General features: G+C 44.9%; 2 protein-coding genes across 3 annotated transcripts; both read right to left on the bottom strand.

Annotated features, from left to right (window-relative positions):
* Positions 1–1633: 1633 nt before the first annotated feature.
* On the bottom strand, positions 1634–4609 carry LOC127313458 (protein FAR1-RELATED SEQUENCE 5). Of its 2 annotated transcripts, XM_051343961.2 has the most exons (3): positions 4417–4609; positions 2697–3937; positions 2448–2604 (listed from the first exon to the last, which is right to left on the bottom strand). In XM_051343961.2, exons 2-3 carry the CDS (start codon positions 3869–3871, stop codon positions 2586–2588), a joined length of 1194 nt encoding a protein of 397 aa, XP_051199921.1. In that variant the 5' UTR covers positions 3872–3937; positions 4417–4609; the 3' UTR covers positions 2448–2585. The 2 variants fall into 2 exon arrangements, with proteins under 2 accessions (XP_051199920.1, XP_051199921.1); XM_051343960.2 differs by having other exon boundaries at positions 1634–3937; positions 4417–4584.
* A 1730-nt stretch (positions 4610–6339) lies between these two features.
* Positions 6340–9147, bottom strand: LOC127313457 (uncharacterized). The gene is made up of 6 exons (XM_051343959.2): positions 8975–9147; positions 8640–8798; positions 8334–8525; positions 8158–8244; positions 7946–8079; positions 6340–6798 (listed from the first exon to the last, which is right to left on the bottom strand). The coding sequence occupies exons 2-6, from the start codon at positions 8781–8783 to the stop codon at positions 6696–6698; spliced, it is 660 nt and encodes a 219-aa protein (XP_051199919.1). The 5' UTR covers positions 8784–8798; positions 8975–9147; the 3' UTR covers positions 6340–6695.
* Positions 9148–17505: the final 8358 nt, after the last annotated feature.

Here is a 17505-nt window from a genome sequence, read left to right as displayed (position 1 = left end):
CAACCACACCAAGTCTTCTTCTCAGCAAAATTGTAGATAACACAATTGGCTTCGTAGGGGCTGTCCTGAACGTTAACAGCATCGTGATGCAGCAATTCAATCAATTCCATTTGGAACATTTCAAATGCAGCCCTGGTATAGAAGTTCTCTGATTGTTTTCCAAGATTTAATTGGTTTTCAGGAGTCGTTCAGGAGGAAACAAAGCTAGACCTTTTATGAGCTTCATTCATATACAATTTGTCAACGTGTTGATCAATCTAATGGTAGGATGAGGAGGCGGAGGAGAGGCATATCGCCATTGGTGCCATTGGGTTGTGTTGGACACTTGGAGTTCTCTCTAGTACTTTGCTTGGTGATTTTTGTGCACGTGTTAAAGTTTGGGCTAGGAAATCGTTCTCTCTTCCTATCTTTACAGAAGTGGTGTTTTTCTGACTTATGAATTACTTCCTCTATTCATAAATATAAGACGCTTTAGCAGTTCTATTTGTGCCGCCAAATCATCTTATATTTGGGGATGGATGGTGTGCATATTTGTCTTGCACAGGAAAATTAACTGACAACTACCAGAGTATCAAAAAGAAAGATGGCACCTTACAAGGATGTGTTCCTCTCTACCTAGCCCCTACTAACTGACATCCCTAACTTATTTCATCTACAAAGGACAATCACGTTCACTTGCTTCCAACCACTTTTTGGCCTCCATATGTGCATATATGGCTTGAGGCTCCACTCTCTTCTTAACATTTTCCTACAACAGTTTTGATCCAATTGTGCGTGCCTCTTCTCAAAACGCTGCTTAGAGTATTGATATAGGAACTGTGTGCTATTTACATGTTCATACAGCTACAAGTAATATCATCCTAAACTTAGTCTTTTTCCGTTGAGGTCTTGTTTGGGCTGGATTGTATCGACTGTATAGGCAAGAAGAAGGTTAGAACATTGACACAAATTTACTCCATTGGAATGAGTGGCATCAGGAAAGCATGCTGAACTCGACATTGGCCATACTGTACACTACACGAGCATGCGTGCAGTTAGCTGGCCATTAGTTTGAGGTCACGGCATGACGGACAGGGCCAGGTGGTCCATATGCTCATTAGCTGGTCGGTCACCTCATCTCATGCTACATTGCCCTCTCGCATCTCAGCGCCTCTAATTTTGAGATGTGGTGCTTTGATGGCGCGGAAAGCATGGCACTTGTGCCCCGGGAGCCCCTGCTCTGTTGAAAAAAGGAATGGACTGTTTGGCCTGCTACACTCTGTGGCACTAGCTTCAGCTGACTGTAGACCTATGTCAGTTCTATGGTTTAGGGACAGACCTAAGCGGCAGTATTAACATTAAGTCCATCAGGCTGAGCTTGACTGTAGCAATCTCCTTTTAAATTTGCTCAAAGTATTTGAAATGCACGAGAAAGTAAGATTGTCGGACATATTGACACATAAACTAGATTAGTAAAGGTTTGGTACAATTGTGGTTGCAATATACCAGGTGTGTGTGTGTGTGTGTGTGTGTTGTGACAACAAGCGCAGCAGCACCTGCTGGCACTCATCACTAGCCACAAGGTCGACACTGCATCAACAGGACTGGAGTAACGCCCATTGGTTACTGCCATGATACGGTGGCAAGCCGCAAGTTCTTGCTCATAGTACTACAGCAGAAATAGGGCTCGTTTTCATCCTTCCGTAACAATGCTCAAAGCCACTGTCAGGGGCGTACATAACTGGTTTGAAGCCAAACTGTAAAAACTGGCGACTAGGGCGTTAGTTCATTTTCCTTCGATAGCTCCCACCATGCTTCTCGCCTTAGTACAAAATTTTGAACTACAGATTTCACAGGTCCAGATGGAACCGGCAATGAACACCACTACCCACTGCTGCTATATGTTGCCAACTTGCTGGGGACCAGCATTGGTCAGCTTCTCTATTTCCCTGAAGGCTTTCTGCAATACTTCCTTTGCGACTTTGAAGGAGCCTGCTGATAGAGTTCCCTTCTCTGCACACTTCATCGCGTCGCGAACTAGATCATTGAATCTCCAAGTCACAGAATTTGTGTGCTGGTTTTCACCTTCGAGATTTCGCCCAACACACACTGGCCCTGTCTTTGCCTTTTTCGTCCACCGCTTCGTGATGCATGGCTCCGGAATCATGTCGATGTCTGCCAGGATGAATACTCCGAGCACATGTCTGCACAATATCGCCGAGAAAGCAAACCTGCAGCAGTCACACCAAGCCTTCTTCTCGGCAATATTGTAGACAACAGTGTGCCTGGTAGGAGGATCGCTATGTCTTTCGACATAGTACTTGTCTTCATAAGGGCCGTCCTGAACCTTAATAGCATAGTGATGCAGCGATTCAATCAACTCCGTTTGGAATATTTCAAATGCAGCCCTTGTGTAGATGCTCTCTGCTTGTTTTTCCAAGATCGAATTGGTTTTCAGGAGTTGTTCAGGAGGAAATGAAGCAAGATCTTTCTGAGCTTCATTCGTATACAATCTGTCTATGTGTTGATCAAATCTAGTGATAAAAGAAAGGAGGGACCCTCTTGTAGTGAAGTTATTTCTATAAAACCTACTGACCGTTTCTGCTCTACGGGTCAGTGACAACTCTGCAAAGAAGGAGCTTGTTAGGTATGCAGGAACCCATTTATGTCTTGCTTCAAATAGTGATCCCAGCCAAGTGTTCTCCCTCAGGCCATACCTGTCGAGAATAGAACCCCAGAGCATGTCAAAAGCAGGCATGGTATCACACTCGTTGACACATCTCTTTAACTCGATATGGAGCCCAGGAAATCTCCTGTAGACATCCGACAATTTCGTCTTGCATCTAGAAAGAACTCGCCATCTACAAAGTCGATGGAAACATTGAGGAAATACCTTGCCAACTGCCTCTGTCATTGTTCTGCCTTCATCTGTTGTAAACGAAAACGGCAATCGCTTATCCATTGCTGTCAGCCATGTATCAAAAATCCAAGCATATGAAGATTCTGCCTTATCCAAGACCAGCGCACAACCAAAAACAACACTGTCACCGTGGTGATTCACGCCTGTGAAAGCTGCAAAAGGCAACATATTCTCATTTTTACTATGAGTGGTGTCGAAGTAAACAGCATCTCCAAAGTATTTGTATGCCATTCTAGCTCTTGCATCAACCCAAACTGCACTCCTCAAGCAGTTTCTACTGTCAACTTGTATGTTGTAGAAAAAACCAGAGTTCTCCGACTGCTTTCTCATCAAGTAGGTGAAGAGAGCACATGCATCAGTGTCACCAAACACATTCCTCCGCACCTCCTGCAATTGATCGGCATGTTCCTTTCCAGAGAGGCGACGGAGCTGGACCTCCCGCACCTTGTCTGGGCTAACAATAACATGAGTGTGCTCCAGCACCAACTTCGTGATGACCCACTTTTCTTGCCTTCTCCACACCACCTCCATCATCGCTGGGCAGCCGTCCCGTATAGAGAGGCGCTTCCTCCTCTTCTTGTCGCTAGATTCAACATCCTTCTTCTTGTGATGTCCCTCTTTCATGCACACAAAGCGCTTCGTGACGAGCACCTCGATACCTTTCCGCCGCTCGGTGCGGGATCGGGCAACACGGATGCCGAACCCAAGGCGTAGCGCATACGCGCTGTAGAATGCACGCGCAGCTGCGTCGGACTCAAATTCCATGCCCAAGCATGGTTCACCGTTCTTGACCAGCTCATCAGCTGCCACAAGCAGCTCATCTCCAGCGGTCAACATGGATCCATCAGAATGGTCGGTACAATTAGTCTGGGAAGTCATCGCAGCTTGATCAACATCAGCGGTGCCTGCATCATCCTCAACATCTATGAATTCTTCAACGAGTCCATCTTCTTCGCTAGATGAGAACTCCATCCAATCCAAGAGTGCCAAAGCTCAATTTACAAGGATAATCCCAGACTCCCTCTGCGCGGCGAATTGCTGAAATAATCCAATAGGAAAAAGAATAAGCAAATAGTCTCAGAAGTAAGAAGTCAGAACAGCCTACGCAGCACAAATCACTGGACAAAATAACAAAAAATATCACGAGCGAGGCAGAAATTTGACACCTTAATTTCACTACAGACATGAATCTTCAACTAAACCGAACGATGTTCAACCAAATTTCACCGATTAACAAATTTCCACTCACCCGCTGCTGGACCACGTTCAGCTTAATTCCACCCATTACCCATCTCACATATTTGGACTAACATACTGTTAAGAGTCAGCAAACAGGTAAACCTAGTGCTAATCCTAATGCTAATCAGTGTAGCAGGCGCCGAAATGGCGAAATTCACGAGCGGAAACGGAATGGTGCCGACTGAGATCGATCTGGCAGGGTTCGCAGCAACGAATCGAGCTGACGTCCAGAGCAGAACATACGGCAACTCAAGCATGCTTAGCTAGGGATTACTTACCGACAGAAGGAAGCGCGTCTCCGACGGAATCCCAGCCCGCGCCAATCCAGCAGCAGAGAGGACGGGGAGGAGGAGGTCTATGGGTGTAGAAAAGGAAGGGGGGCAGGCGTGCTCCGGCGGGATGAGGAGGTCGAGAGGCGGGCGGGGGCCTAGTGGATTTCGGCGGCGACGGCGATGGCGGAGAGTAGAGGGGGTTCGGCGGCTGGTTGTTTTGGCTGAAAATAAACAAACGTCATGAGGTAGTTTGCTCCGGTACAACCCCATCCCCTAAACTCAAAACAAACTTAAATACAAAAACGGCTGAGATTTCTTACCCCTTCATTTAATATTAAACGGTATACGTAGACTTATACAAAATCTGTATGATCCAACTAAATTGTATGAATATGCCGCATACGTATGTATATAATTATGTATGTACGTGGATTATTGGTGACGATTCGTCCGCGCGGTGGCGGTTATGGCCGTCGGGCTGGAGGGGCGACAAGGTGGTGATGGGCAGCCACGATGCACTGTGAGGCGAAGCTAGACGACACAAGTCTCGGCAATGTCTCATAAAGCCGTACCGGTATGGTTGGGGCGGCGTGCAGGCTAGACGGCGGCGTGACAGCGCGACGAACGGCCCCAGACGGTCCGGTGCAATTTGGCCGGACTATCCATCGCGTTGGGAACAAGACTAGCCGGATTGTCTTGTGATTTTTGCGTCGGACTGTTTTGCGGCGCCGGACTGTCTTGTGGTGTTCGCGCCAGACTGTTTTGCGGTGCCGGACTGTCTTGCGGTGCCCCCGGACTGTCTTGCGGCGACTGTATACCTATATGTGGGAATACTGAGTTTTGGATTTGGGTTTGGATATGGACCGAAACAATACTGGTTGAGTTTTGTTGAGTTTGGGGAGGGGGTTGTACCGTCTTTGATTGCACTTTGACACAAATGACACTTTGTGGCATTGACAAGTTGGTCACTTTGTCAAACCGAATGAAAGATGTCATTTTGCCAGTTATTTCTGCCCATCCCACGCTCAAGAATGGCTTCTTGTTTGTTCAAAATTATTTCACCTGGTAAGCCGTCACGACCTAAATTATTTCACCTGCCAAGTACAACCTCATTCACTCGTATTGCACCATCTTTTGGCCTATATATGCTTGAGGCTCCCCAACAATTGTTAACATTTCCCTACAACAGTTATAATCCAACTATAGTTGCCTCCTCTCAAAACTCGTATAGGGGTATGTGTTCCGTTGACATCTGTGTATAGTTACCACTTATAATTAATATCTTCCTAAACTTTGTCGTTTTTTCACTGAGATTTTGGTGGGCTAGATCATATATCTCTGTAAGCAAGAAGAACATTTGAACATAGAAACACATTTGCTTGCTTGGAATGAGCGACATCGGAAAAGTATGTTGAACTGGGCTTAAGCTGGACCCAATCAAATAGATAGTTAGTCGGGGTCGAGATGCGGGCATGCGGCCGAGGGGGTTTCAGCGACGACGGCGGTGGCGGAGAGTAGAGGGGGTTTCGGCGTCGGCTGAAGGCAACGATGAGCAAGCCAGTTACTTGAAGCGAGTTAGCTGCATTCATGTCCGTGCTAATCTGTCGACTGGAGAGTTGTTCGCTCACCAAGTCATCTTTGATTGCACTTTGACACAAATGACACTTTGTGGCATTGACAAGTTGGTCAATTTGTCAAACCGAATGTTGTCAGTTATTTCTGCCCATCCCACGCTCAAGAATGGCTTCTTGTTTGTTCAAAATAAAATAAAAACTTGTGTTCCTGGCTTACTGCAATTGCAATCCAGCAGGAATCCTCAACAGAATTGAAAGCACAGATCAAAATATCCAAGATGCCGTTTAGAGCACAGGAAATGGGCAATTAAGTTTTATGAATGGACTAACACGAGCTGTATATAGGAGGCTGCTCTCGAGTGGGAAACATCTTTGAGCTCAACCTTTTCTATCTTACCAATACAGGCAAATATAGTAGTACACTGACTGCTACAAAGCACAAAATAGTAGAGATACGAGGGTTTTTATTTCTTTCTCGTACACTGACTGCTACAGAACACAAAATAGCACGGATCCACACGGTTAAATCCAAATAACAGAATCAGAATTTCTGCTACCACTTTGATCCAAAAACCAAGCATGGTGACCGGAAACAGTAGTTTTAGGAGCTGAAACTAAGCACCGGGCTGCTCAAACTGCAGGCACTATGACGACACAGGCCGTGCAGATCCGCATCAGAAGCAAACTGGTAAAAACCAAACTGATGTGGTTTTATTTCTTAAGCGCATTCATTCTGTCCCTCAGATAGTACAGCTTTGCTCTCCTGACTTTCTTCCTGTCTAGGATCTTGATTTCTTTGATGTTTGGGGAGTACCTGAATGCAAAAGAGAACTTGGAATCAGGAAAACAGTCCACATGAAACAAGTATCATGTAGTGATACCTTTCTTTTTTTTAACTTCTTCAAGGCCAATTTGTTAGGTGAAGGGTTGAAGAAATTAACTGCAGAACAAAAGGAAACAGATCATGCAAACAAAAGGAGAGCCCATATGAAATATCAAATATCCTACTTATGCCATTTGTCCATTGTACTCAGTCCCACAGCACACACACATGGAACAAAGGCTATATGTACTAGTATGGACTCACGAAAGGTAGTTAACCATAGCTGGATGTACAAATTTATGAAATTACAAGCTCCATTGGTAACAAAAGAAAAGTAGTTCATTTTGCCAAGAAGATTAACGAGAAACGCTGTGCTTTGTCTCAAATATTACTCCCTCCGTTCAAAAAAAAAGCTTCTCAACTTTTTCTAGCTACGGATGTATCTATAGCTAAAACATGGCTATATACCTCCGTATCTAGACAAAGTTAAGAAGCTTTTTTAGGAACGGAGGGAGTACTAGTTTTTTCACAGTTCACATAAGGGTCCGTTGACCAGATGCTGCATTTTATGGTTTAGGCAATAGTAACCGTTTGCCATGGATTCACAGCTAATATTAGGATCAGAATGAAGCTGGTGCCACCGTTCTCATTGGCAGATGAGATACTACCAGGAATATCAAGAAGGGGGTGAATCCCGAATAGCTCAGTTCAGGTAACTACACTTCTAGCACAACAGCTGTGCATCCATAATTCCATATTTGTTTAATCAGATATATTCAGCAACATATTAAATAGGGATTTAGTGAGAATCACATATTTTTCCCTGGTCTCCATCATTATAGTATGTGATTATACTCACGTGGTGGTGTGTGTATGTATAGTGAAGTGTATGTTGTAATCGCAACCAAAAGGTTCATGCACAACTTAAAAATATGGCATGTTCTGTCCTGCTAAAAAACAGGGATCACTTACAAGTACTGTGAATTGTTGTCTGATGTGCATGCACAATACATTATAGTCGCAAAAAAGATAGTGCAAAACTAAGACGTAATTCTAATGTCCACATGCAAAAAGATCAGAAACAAAGCAGTATCAACATGAAAGTGGAAGAGTGAAGCACATATTTGCTGTCACTTACAGTGGAAAGACGGACTCAACTCCCACGCCAGCTACTAATCTACGCAATCTGAAAGTTGTAGCGATCCCAGCATTGCGCCTTGCTATGACGATGCCTTTCAATGTAGACTCGCGCCGCTTGTTCTCAGGAACTTGCTGTTTATACATAGAATAAGAACAGCAGATGCATAACTGAACAGCAGTAAGGCGAGGGTGCATTTACTTGGTACTTACCACTCTCATTTGAACAATACATCCAGGCTGTACATCAGGAATCTCCCTCTCCGTGCGGACTTTGTCAACTGCCTCTTTGTTCAAGATCTGAAAACATTCAAGTAATGAACATGTTGCTCTGTTCAAATGATCATAGGAGCATGCTATAGGGCTGCTGAAAGTAACTCTTGGCTTACATTCATAATGTGCCTGGCCGTCTTGTCAGGCCTCTTGAACTTGATGTGTGGCGGTTGCTCAACCATGGGAGAGCTGGAATCTTCATCCTCAACAGAAGCCTCGGCAGCCCCCACTGTCGAGAACCCCCTCACCGCCAAAGCCTTGGTGCAGACACCGTAAGCCTGAACACCATCATGTGGAACGATTGGACTCTGCACATCAAAAATTCAGCCCAATGACACAACCAGGATCAATTAGTAACACAGGACGACAAACCCGCAACTTGTATACCCAACACGAACACTGGCACACACACACATACACACCACGATTTGACGAACCCAGCTGCAGGACCTCAGAGTCAGAGGTTCTGCGAACGACTGGGCAACCCCGGGAGGTGCACAGTCCAGGAGCTTCACAGACGCGCCGCGGGGTCCGGCTCGACAGACGCTCCGCAGCAAAGCCTGCATCTTGCGACCAGTCCTCTGCATACAGAAGTGCACACACTGGGATCAGATTATGTGGGTAGATTCCATTCCCGGCACTTCTGGCAGGAAAGACGGGAACGCACATAGGGCGGATCTAGATGGTGTGCAGCGGCACGCCCAGTAGTTGAGAAGGTCAGTGGGATTAACCAATCGCTGGGTCGGAAAAAACTCACCGGAGACCTGCGGACGGGGTGGAGACAGCAAGGTCTCGATGTCCCGACGAGGAAGAACGGGAACGGAGACGGAGGCAAATCGGGAGAGGCGGGGATTTTCGGATACAGGGGGTGGGGCGGCGTGAGATTGAGGCGCCGGCGGCGACGGTACGGTGGGGCGGCGGATGTCGGTAGGTTTAGGACTCGGGAGGGAGGAAGAAAGGGAGAGAGGTTCTGGTAGGGCTTGCTGTGATACAGTGGGTTCTGGGCCGCTGGATCAAAACGGAGGGACAGGATCAAGTCACTTACTCAGCTCGACCTATTCATCTCAAACTTTGCAGAAAGCCCCTCAAACATGCTGTAAATTGTAAAATAGATTATCCATCATCATACAACATCTCCAACAGGTAACCTAAAATACATCAAAAAAAACAGTTTTACATCACCTGTTTTTGTGTGTTTCCGGTGTTTGCACCATCAAAAGAAAATTTCGCATTCCACGTGATGTAAAATAGGGGTCCCATGACGCGGCATGATACCCGGGTCACGCTGTTGTGGGTATACTTCATGGGTGTATCATCGACAGTGCCTAGATCCGGCAAGCCCGGGTGGCCCATAGACGGTGATGTGGCGTGTGGCCCATCGGGCGGCCCAGTTGCTGTTGATCATGAAGGATGAAGTCCGGCCCAGGATCAGTTAGCCAGATCCGCACCGACCTTTGGAGGAACCCGGATCCGTGGAGACCCATGAGGAACCCGGATCCAGTACGACGTATATGGGAGGCGGATCCTTGACGTACACGGTAAGACATTGTACCGTAGTTAGGCAATCTGTAATCCGGCTAGGACTCTCCATGTAAACCCTAGATCCGTGCGCCTTTATAAGCCGGATCCCGGGAGCCCTAGAGGCACAACCACAACTCATTGTAACAACGCGAAAGCGCCCAGATAATTCCAGACAACCAGCAGTAGGTCCTGTCCTCGTGCAGGTGTTCCGAAGCTGGGTAAATCGCGTACCACCGTCCCGTGTGCACTCCGCCCTATGGCCCCTACTTCTTCTCCCCCTCGTGAGGATCCCTTCTCCGGGGTACCGTCGAATAGGCAACGACAGTTGGCGCCCACCGTGGGGCCTGCGGCGTCTGGAGGCCGGAACCGGGAGGGTTCCGCCATGGGAAGCTACGACGACACGATCGCGGTGGGGCGTGTTCTTTACGCCGGAAATTTTCCGATCGTCCCTCCGGACAAGTGCTGGATTCCGGCTAAGACCGACCCCGTCAAGCTCTCTGATACGTCTCCGACGTATCGATAATTTCTTATGTTCCATGCCACATTATTGATGATATCTACATGTTTTATGCATACTTTATGTCATATTTATGCGTTTTCCGGAACTAACCTATTGACGAGATGCCGAAGGGCCAGTTCCTGTTTTCTGCTGTTTTTGGTTTCAGAAATCCTAGTAAGGAAATATTCTCGGAATCGGACGAAATCAATGTCCAGCATCCTATTTTTTCACGAAGCTTCCAGAAGACCGGAGGAGATACGAAGTGGGGCCACGAGGTGGCGCCACACTAAGGCGGCGCGGCCAGGCTAGGGCCCACGCCGCCCTGTTGTGTGGGTCCCTCGTGACTCCACCGACCTTGCCCTTCCGCCTACTTAAAGCCTCCGTCGCGAAAACCCTATAAAAAAGCCACGGTACGAGAAACCTTCCAAAGCCGCCGCCATCGCGAAGCCAAGATCTGGGGGACAGGAGTCTCTGTTCCGGCACGCCGCCGGGACGGGGAAGTGCCCCCGGAAGGCTCCTCCATCGACACCACCGCCATCTTCATCAACGATGCTGTCTCCCATGAGGAGGGAGTAGTTCTCCATCGAGGCTCGGGGCTGTACCGGTAGCTATGTGGTTAATCTCTCTCCTATGTGCTTCAATACAATAATCTCATGAGCTGCCTTACATGATTGAGATTCATATGATGATGCTTGTAATCTAGATGTCATTATGCTAGTCAAGTGGGTTTTACTTATGTGATCTCCGGAGACTCCTTGTCCCACGTGTGTAAAGGTGACAGTGTGTGCACCGTGTGGGTCTCTTAGGCTATATTTCACAGAATACTTATTCACTGTTAGGAATGGCATAGTGAAGTGCTTATTTATATCTCTTTATGATTGCAATGTGTTTTGTATCACAATATATCTGTGTGCTACTCTAGTGATGTTATTAAAGTAGTTTATTCCTCCTGCACGGTGTAATGGTGACAGTGTGTGCATCGTGTAGTACTTGGCGTAGGCTATGATTGTGATCTCTTGTAGATTATGAAGTTAACTATTGCTATGATAGTATTGATGTGATCTATTCCTCCTTTCGTAGTGTGAAGGTGACAGTGTGCATGCTATGTTAGTACTTGGTTTGGTTATGTTGATCTGTCATGCACTCTAAGGTTATTTAAATATGAACATTGAATATTGTGGAGCTTGTTAACTCCGGCATTGAGGGTTCGTGTAATCCTACACAGTTAGTGGTGTTCATCATCCAACAAGAGGGTGTAGAGTCTAGCATCTATCTATTTATTCTGTTATGTGATCAATGTTGAGAGTGTCCACTAGTGAAAGTATGATCCCTAGGCCTTGTTCCTAAATATCGCTATCGCTGCTTGTTTCTTGTTTCTTCGCATCTTTACTTCTGCAATATTACTACCATCAATCGCACGCCTTGACAAGCACTTTTCTGGCGCCGTTACTACTGCTCATATTCATTCATACCACTTGTATTTCACTATCTCTTCGCCGAACTAGTGCACCTATTAGGTGTGTTGGGGACACAAGAGACTTCTTGCTTTGTGATTGCAGGGTTGCTTGAGAGGGATATCTTTGACCTCTTCCTCCCTGAGTTCGATAAACCTTGGGTGATCCACTTAAGGGAAACTTGCTGCTGTTCTACAAACCTCTGCTCTTGGAGGCCCAACACTGTCTACAAGAATAGAAGCACCCGTAGACATCAAGCACTTTTCTGGCGCCGTTGCCGGGGAGGAAAGGTAAACGGCACTCACACACTGGATCCCGGCAACGAAGCACTTTTCTGGCGCCGTTGCCGGGGAGGAAAGGTAAAAGACAATCATACTCCGGTCCCAGGTAACTAAGTACTTTTCTGTTGCCGTTGCGTGTGTGCTCGAAGCTATTTCCTTTAGATCCTGCAATTGCATCTTTTGGTTTCGTGTTTTACACTAGTAAGGCTTAATGGAAGACAACAGCAAAATGAGAGATCTTTATGAACTTTATCTTGAATTAGGACATGATGTGTTTGAAGAGAAAATTAAAAAACCCATGGAACTTATGCATGCTAATGGGAATGTTATTAGTATGAATGCTTTGAACACCATTGTTGCTAATGCTATGGAAGAATTTAAGCTTGGGGAGGTCAGTTTTGATGAAAATGATCTCTTTAGCCCTCCGGGTATTGAGGAGAAAGTTTATGTTGATTATGATATGCCTCCCATATATGATGATTATAATGATATTGGTCTTTTGGTGCCGCCTACTATGGAGGATAAGTTTAATTATGATTACAATATGCCTCCTATATTTGACGATGAGAATAATAATGATAGCTACTTTGTTGAATTTGCTCCCACTACAACTAATAAAATTGATTATGCTTATGTGGAGAGTAATGATACTTTTATGCATGTGAATAAGAATGCTTTATGTGATACTTATATTGTTGAGTTTGTTCATGATGCCTCTGAAAGTTATTATGAGAGAGGAAAATATGGTTGTAGAAATTTTCATGTTACTAAAACACCTCTCTATATGCTGAAATTTTTGAAGTTACACTGGTTTTATCTTCCTATGCTTGTTATTTTGTTCTTCATAAACTTGTTTATTTACAAGATTCCTATGCATAGGAATCATGTTAGACTTAAATGTGTTTTGAATTTGCTTCTTGATGCTCTCTTTTCGCTTCAACTCTCATCCTTATGTGAGCATCATTAAAATTGCTGAGCCCATCTTAATGGCTATAAAGAAAGAACTTCTTGGGAGATAACCCATGTGTTTATTTCACTACAGTACTTTTTTTTTATATTTGTGTCTTGGAAGTTGTTACTACTATAGCAACCTCTCCTTATCTTTATTTTATTGCATTGTTGTGCCAAGTAAAGTCTTTGATAGCAAGGTTCATACTAGATTTGGATTACTGCGCAGAAACAGATTTCTGTCTGTCACGAATCTGGGCAGAATTCTCTGTAGGTAACTCAGAAAAATCTGCCAATTTACGTGTGTGATCCTCAGATATGTACGCAACTTTCATTCAATTTGGGCATTTTCATCTGAGCAAGTCTGGTGCCAATTTAAAATTTGTCTTTACGGACTGTTCTGTTTTGACAGATTCTGCCTTTTATTTCGCATTGCCTCTTTTGCTGTGTTGGATGGATTTCTTTGTTCCATTGACTTCCAGTAGCTTTGTGCAATGTCCAGAAGTGTTAAGAATGATTGTGTTATCTCTGAACATGTGAATTTTTGATTATGCACTAACCCTCTAATGAGTTGTTTTGAGTTTGGTGTGGAGGAAGTTTTCTAGGGTCAAGAGAGGAGGATGATATACTATGATCAAGAAGAGTGAAGAGTCTAAGCTTGGGGATGCCCCGGTGGTTCATCCCTGCATATTTCAAGAAGACTCAGGCATCTAAGCTTGGGGATGCCCAAGGCATCCCCTTCTTCATCGACAACTTATCAGGTTTCTTCTCTTGAAACTATATTTTTATTCGGTCACATCTTATGTACTTTACTTGGAGCGTCTGTGTGCTTTTGTTTGTGTTTTTGTTTGAATAAATGCTTGTGTGGGAGAGAGACACGCTCCGCTGGTTCGTATGAACACATGTGTTCTTAGCTTTTAATGTTCATGGCGAAGGTTGAAACTGCTTCGTTCATTGTTATATGGTTGGAAACGGAAAATGCTACATGTAGTAATTGGTATAAAGTCTTGAATAATTTGATACTTGGCAATTGTTGTGCTCATATAGATCATGTTTAAGCTCTTGCATCATGTACTTTGCACCCATTAATGAAGAACTACATAGAGCTTGTTAAAATTTGGTTTGCATAATTGGTCTCTCTAAGGTCTAGATAATTTCTAGTAAAGAGTTTGAACAACAAGGAAGTCGGTGTAGAGTCTTATAATGTTTACAATATGTCTTTTATGTGAGTTTTGCTGCACCGGTTCATCCTTGTGTTTGTTTCAAATAATCTTGCTAGCCTAAGCCTTGTATCGAGAGGGAATACTTCTCATGCATCCAAAATCCTTGAGCCAACCACTATGCCATCTGTGTCCACCATACCTACCTACTACATGGTATTTCTCCGCCATTCCAAAGTAAATTGCTTGAGTGCTACCTTTAAATAATTCAAAATTTATCACCTCTGATTTGTGTCAATGTTTTATAGCTCATGAGGAAGTATGTGGTGTTTATCTTTCATTCTTGTTGGGCAACTTTCACCAATGGACTAGTGGCTTCATCCGCTTATCCAATAATTTTGCAAAAAGAGCTGGCGCGGGGTTCCCAGCCCCCAATTAATCAACCTTCATTAATAATTCTCTTCACATGTTTTGCTCTGATTCATCAGTAAGCAACTTAATTTTGCAAATAGACACTCCTTCATGGTACGTGAATGTTGGAAGGCACCCGAGGATTCGGTTAGCCATGGCTTGTGTAAGCAAAAGGTTGGGAGGAGTGTCATCCATAAATAAAACTAAAATACATGTGTAAACAAAAGAGAAGAGGGATGATCTACCTTGTTGGTAGAGATAACGACCTTAATGGGAGCCGCTCTTTGAAGGTTTGTCTGGCAAGGGGGTTAGAGTGCCCACTACCATTCGTTGACAACAACAAACACCTCTCAAAATTTTACTTTTATGCTCTCTTTATGTTTTCAAAACCAAAGCTCTAGCACAAATATAGCAATCAATGCTTCCCTCTGCGAAGGGCCCTTCTTTTACTTTTATGTTGAGTCAGTTCACCTATTTCTCTCCATCTCAAGAAGCAAACACTTGCGTGAACTGTGCATTGATTCCTACATACTTGCATATTGCATTTGTTATATTACTCTATGTTGACAATTATCCATGAGATATACATGTTATAAGTTGAAAGCAACCGCTGAAACTTAATCTTCCTTTATGTTGCTTCAATACCTTTTACTTTGAATTATTGCTTTATGAGTTAACTCTTATGCAAGACTTATTGATGCTTGTCTTGAAAGTACTATTCATGAAAAGTCTTTGCTTTATGATTCATTTGTTTACTCATGTCATTACCATTGTTTTGATCGCTGCATTCATTACATATGCTTACAATAGTATGATCAAGGTTATGATGGCATGTCACTCCAGAAATTATCTTTGTTATCGTTTACCTGCTCGGGACGAGCAGAAACTAAGCTTGGGGATGCTGATACGTCTCCGACGTATCGATAATTTCTTATGTTCCATGCCACATTATTGATGATATCTACATGTTTTATGCATACTTTATGTCATATTTATGCGTTTTCCGGAACTAACCTATTGACGAGATGCCGAAGGGCCAGTTCCTATTTTCTGCTGTTTTTGGTTTCAGAAATCCTAGTAAGGAAATATTCTCGGAATCGGACGAAATCAATGCCCAGCATCCTATTTTTCCACGAAGCTTCCAGAAGACCGGAGGAGATACGAAGTGGGGCCACGAGGTGGCGCCACACTAAGGCGGCGCGGCCAGGCTAGGGCCCGCGCCGCCCTGTTGTGTGGGTCCCCCGTGACTCCACCGACCTTGCCCTTCCGCCTACTTAAAGCCTCCGTCGCGAAAACCCTATAAAAAACCACGGTACGAGAAACCTTCCAGAGCCGCCGCCATCGCGAAGCCAAGATCTGGGGGACAGGAGTCTCTGCTCCGGCACGCCGCCAGGACGGGGAAGTGCCCCCAGAAGGCTCCTCCATCGACACCACCGCCATCTTCATCAACGCTGCTGTCTCCCATGAGGAGGGAGTAGTTCTCCATCGAGGCTCGGGGCTGTACCGGTAGCTATGTGGTTAATCTCTCTCCTATGTGCTTCAATACAATAATCTCATGAGCTGCCTTACATGATTGAGATTCATATGATGTTGCTTGTAATCTAGATGTCATTATGCTAGTCAAGTGGGTTTTACTTATGTGATCTCCGGAGACTCCTTGTCCCACGTGTGTAAAGGTGACAGTGTGTGCACCGTGTGGGTCTCTTAGGCTATATTTCATAGAATACTTATTCACTATTAGGAATGGCATAGTGAAGTGCTTATTTATATCTCTTTATGATTGCAATGTGTTTTGTATCACAATATATCTGTGTGCTACTCTAGTGATGTTATTAAAGTAGTTTATTCCTCCTGCACGGTGTAATGGTGACAGTGTGTGCATCGTGTAGTACTTGGCGTAGGCTATGATTGTGATCTCTTGTAGATTATGAAGTTAACTATTGCTATGATAGTATTGATGTGATCTATTCCTTCTTTCGTAGTGTGAAGGTGACAGTGTGCATGCTATGTTAGTACTTGGTTTGGTTATGTTGATCTGTCATGCACTCTAAGGTTATTTAAATATGAACATTGAATATTGTGGAGCTTGTTAACTCCGGCATTGAGGGTTCGTGTAATCCTACACAGTTAGTGGTGTTCATCATCCAACAAGAGGGTGTAGAGTCTAGCATCTATCTATTTATTCTGTTATGTGATCAATGTTGAGAGTGTCCACTAGTGAAAGTATGATCCCTAGGCCTTGTTCCTAAATATCGCTATCATTTGCTTGTTTCTTGTTTTCTGCATCTTTACTTCCTGCAATATTACTACCATCAACTGCACGCCAGCAAGCACTTTTCTGGCGCCGTTACTACTGCTCATATTCATTCATACCACTTGTATTTCACTATCTCTTCGCCGAACTAGTGCACCTATTAGGTGTGTTGGGGACACAAGAGACTTCTTGCTTTGTGATTGCAGGGTTGCTTGAGAGGGATATCTTTGACCTCTTCCTCCCTGAGTTCGATAAACCTTGGGTGATCCACTTAAGGGAAACTTGCTGCTGTTCTACAAACCTCTGCTCTTGGAGGCCCAACACTGTCTACAAGAATAGAAGCACCCGTAGACATCACTCTCCATCGTGCCGATAGGCGGCATCCACATCTTCATCGGCGAGACCGTCGATTCCGGGAACGCACTGGTAAGTAACACTGATGCGACCGCCGCTGTGCAGGACGCAGTCGCGAAGATCCGATCTGGGTCGCAGGAACTTCCTAAGGAAGATTCCGCCTTAGATCTGAAAAAATCAAAGCCCACCCCATCCGCCCCCGAGCAGGAAATAACGGTGAAAGACCAATGCAGATCCGCCTGGGTCTCCCAGGTGTTAGAGAAGCAAAGGTGTCACTTCGTACACTTCATAGCCCACACCGCAGGAGCCGCCCCTCAAGAAGTCGGAGCTGGCCCCGTGTAGGTCGTGGCCCCGGAAAATGGCGACGCTCCGGATCAGCAGGAGGCTGTCGGAGAAAGCGATGCCC

The sequence above is a fragment of the Lolium perenne genome, chromosome 7 (assembly GCF_019359855.2).
Source record: "Lolium perenne isolate Kyuss_39 chromosome 7, Kyuss_2.0, whole genome shotgun sequence".
NCBI classification, from domain to species: Eukaryota; Viridiplantae; Streptophyta; class Magnoliopsida; order Poales; family Poaceae; genus Lolium; species Lolium perenne.
The sequence above is the reverse complement of the archived record's forward strand: the minus strand, read 5'-3'. Positions and strand labels throughout refer to the sequence as shown.

Bases quoted from the DNA above. Each gene is read 5' to 3' on its own strand.
- LOC127313458 (XM_051343960.2), bottom strand. From the start codon at position 3,871: ATGGAGTTCTCATCTAGCGAAGAAGATGGACTCGTTGAAGAATTCATA.
- LOC127313457 (XM_051343959.2), bottom strand. From the start codon at position 8,783: ATGCAGGCTTTGCTGCGGAGCGTCTGTCGAGCCGGACCCCGCGGCGCG. The intron at 8,245-8,333 runs GTAAGCCAAGAG...GAATGTTTTCAG, and splicing joins CGGCCAGGCACATTATGAAT to ATCTTGAACAAAGAGGCAGT. The intron at 8,080-8,157 runs GTAAGTACCAAG...ATGTATAAACAG, and splicing joins GTATTGTTCAAATGAGAGTG to CAAGTTCCTGAGAACAAGCG.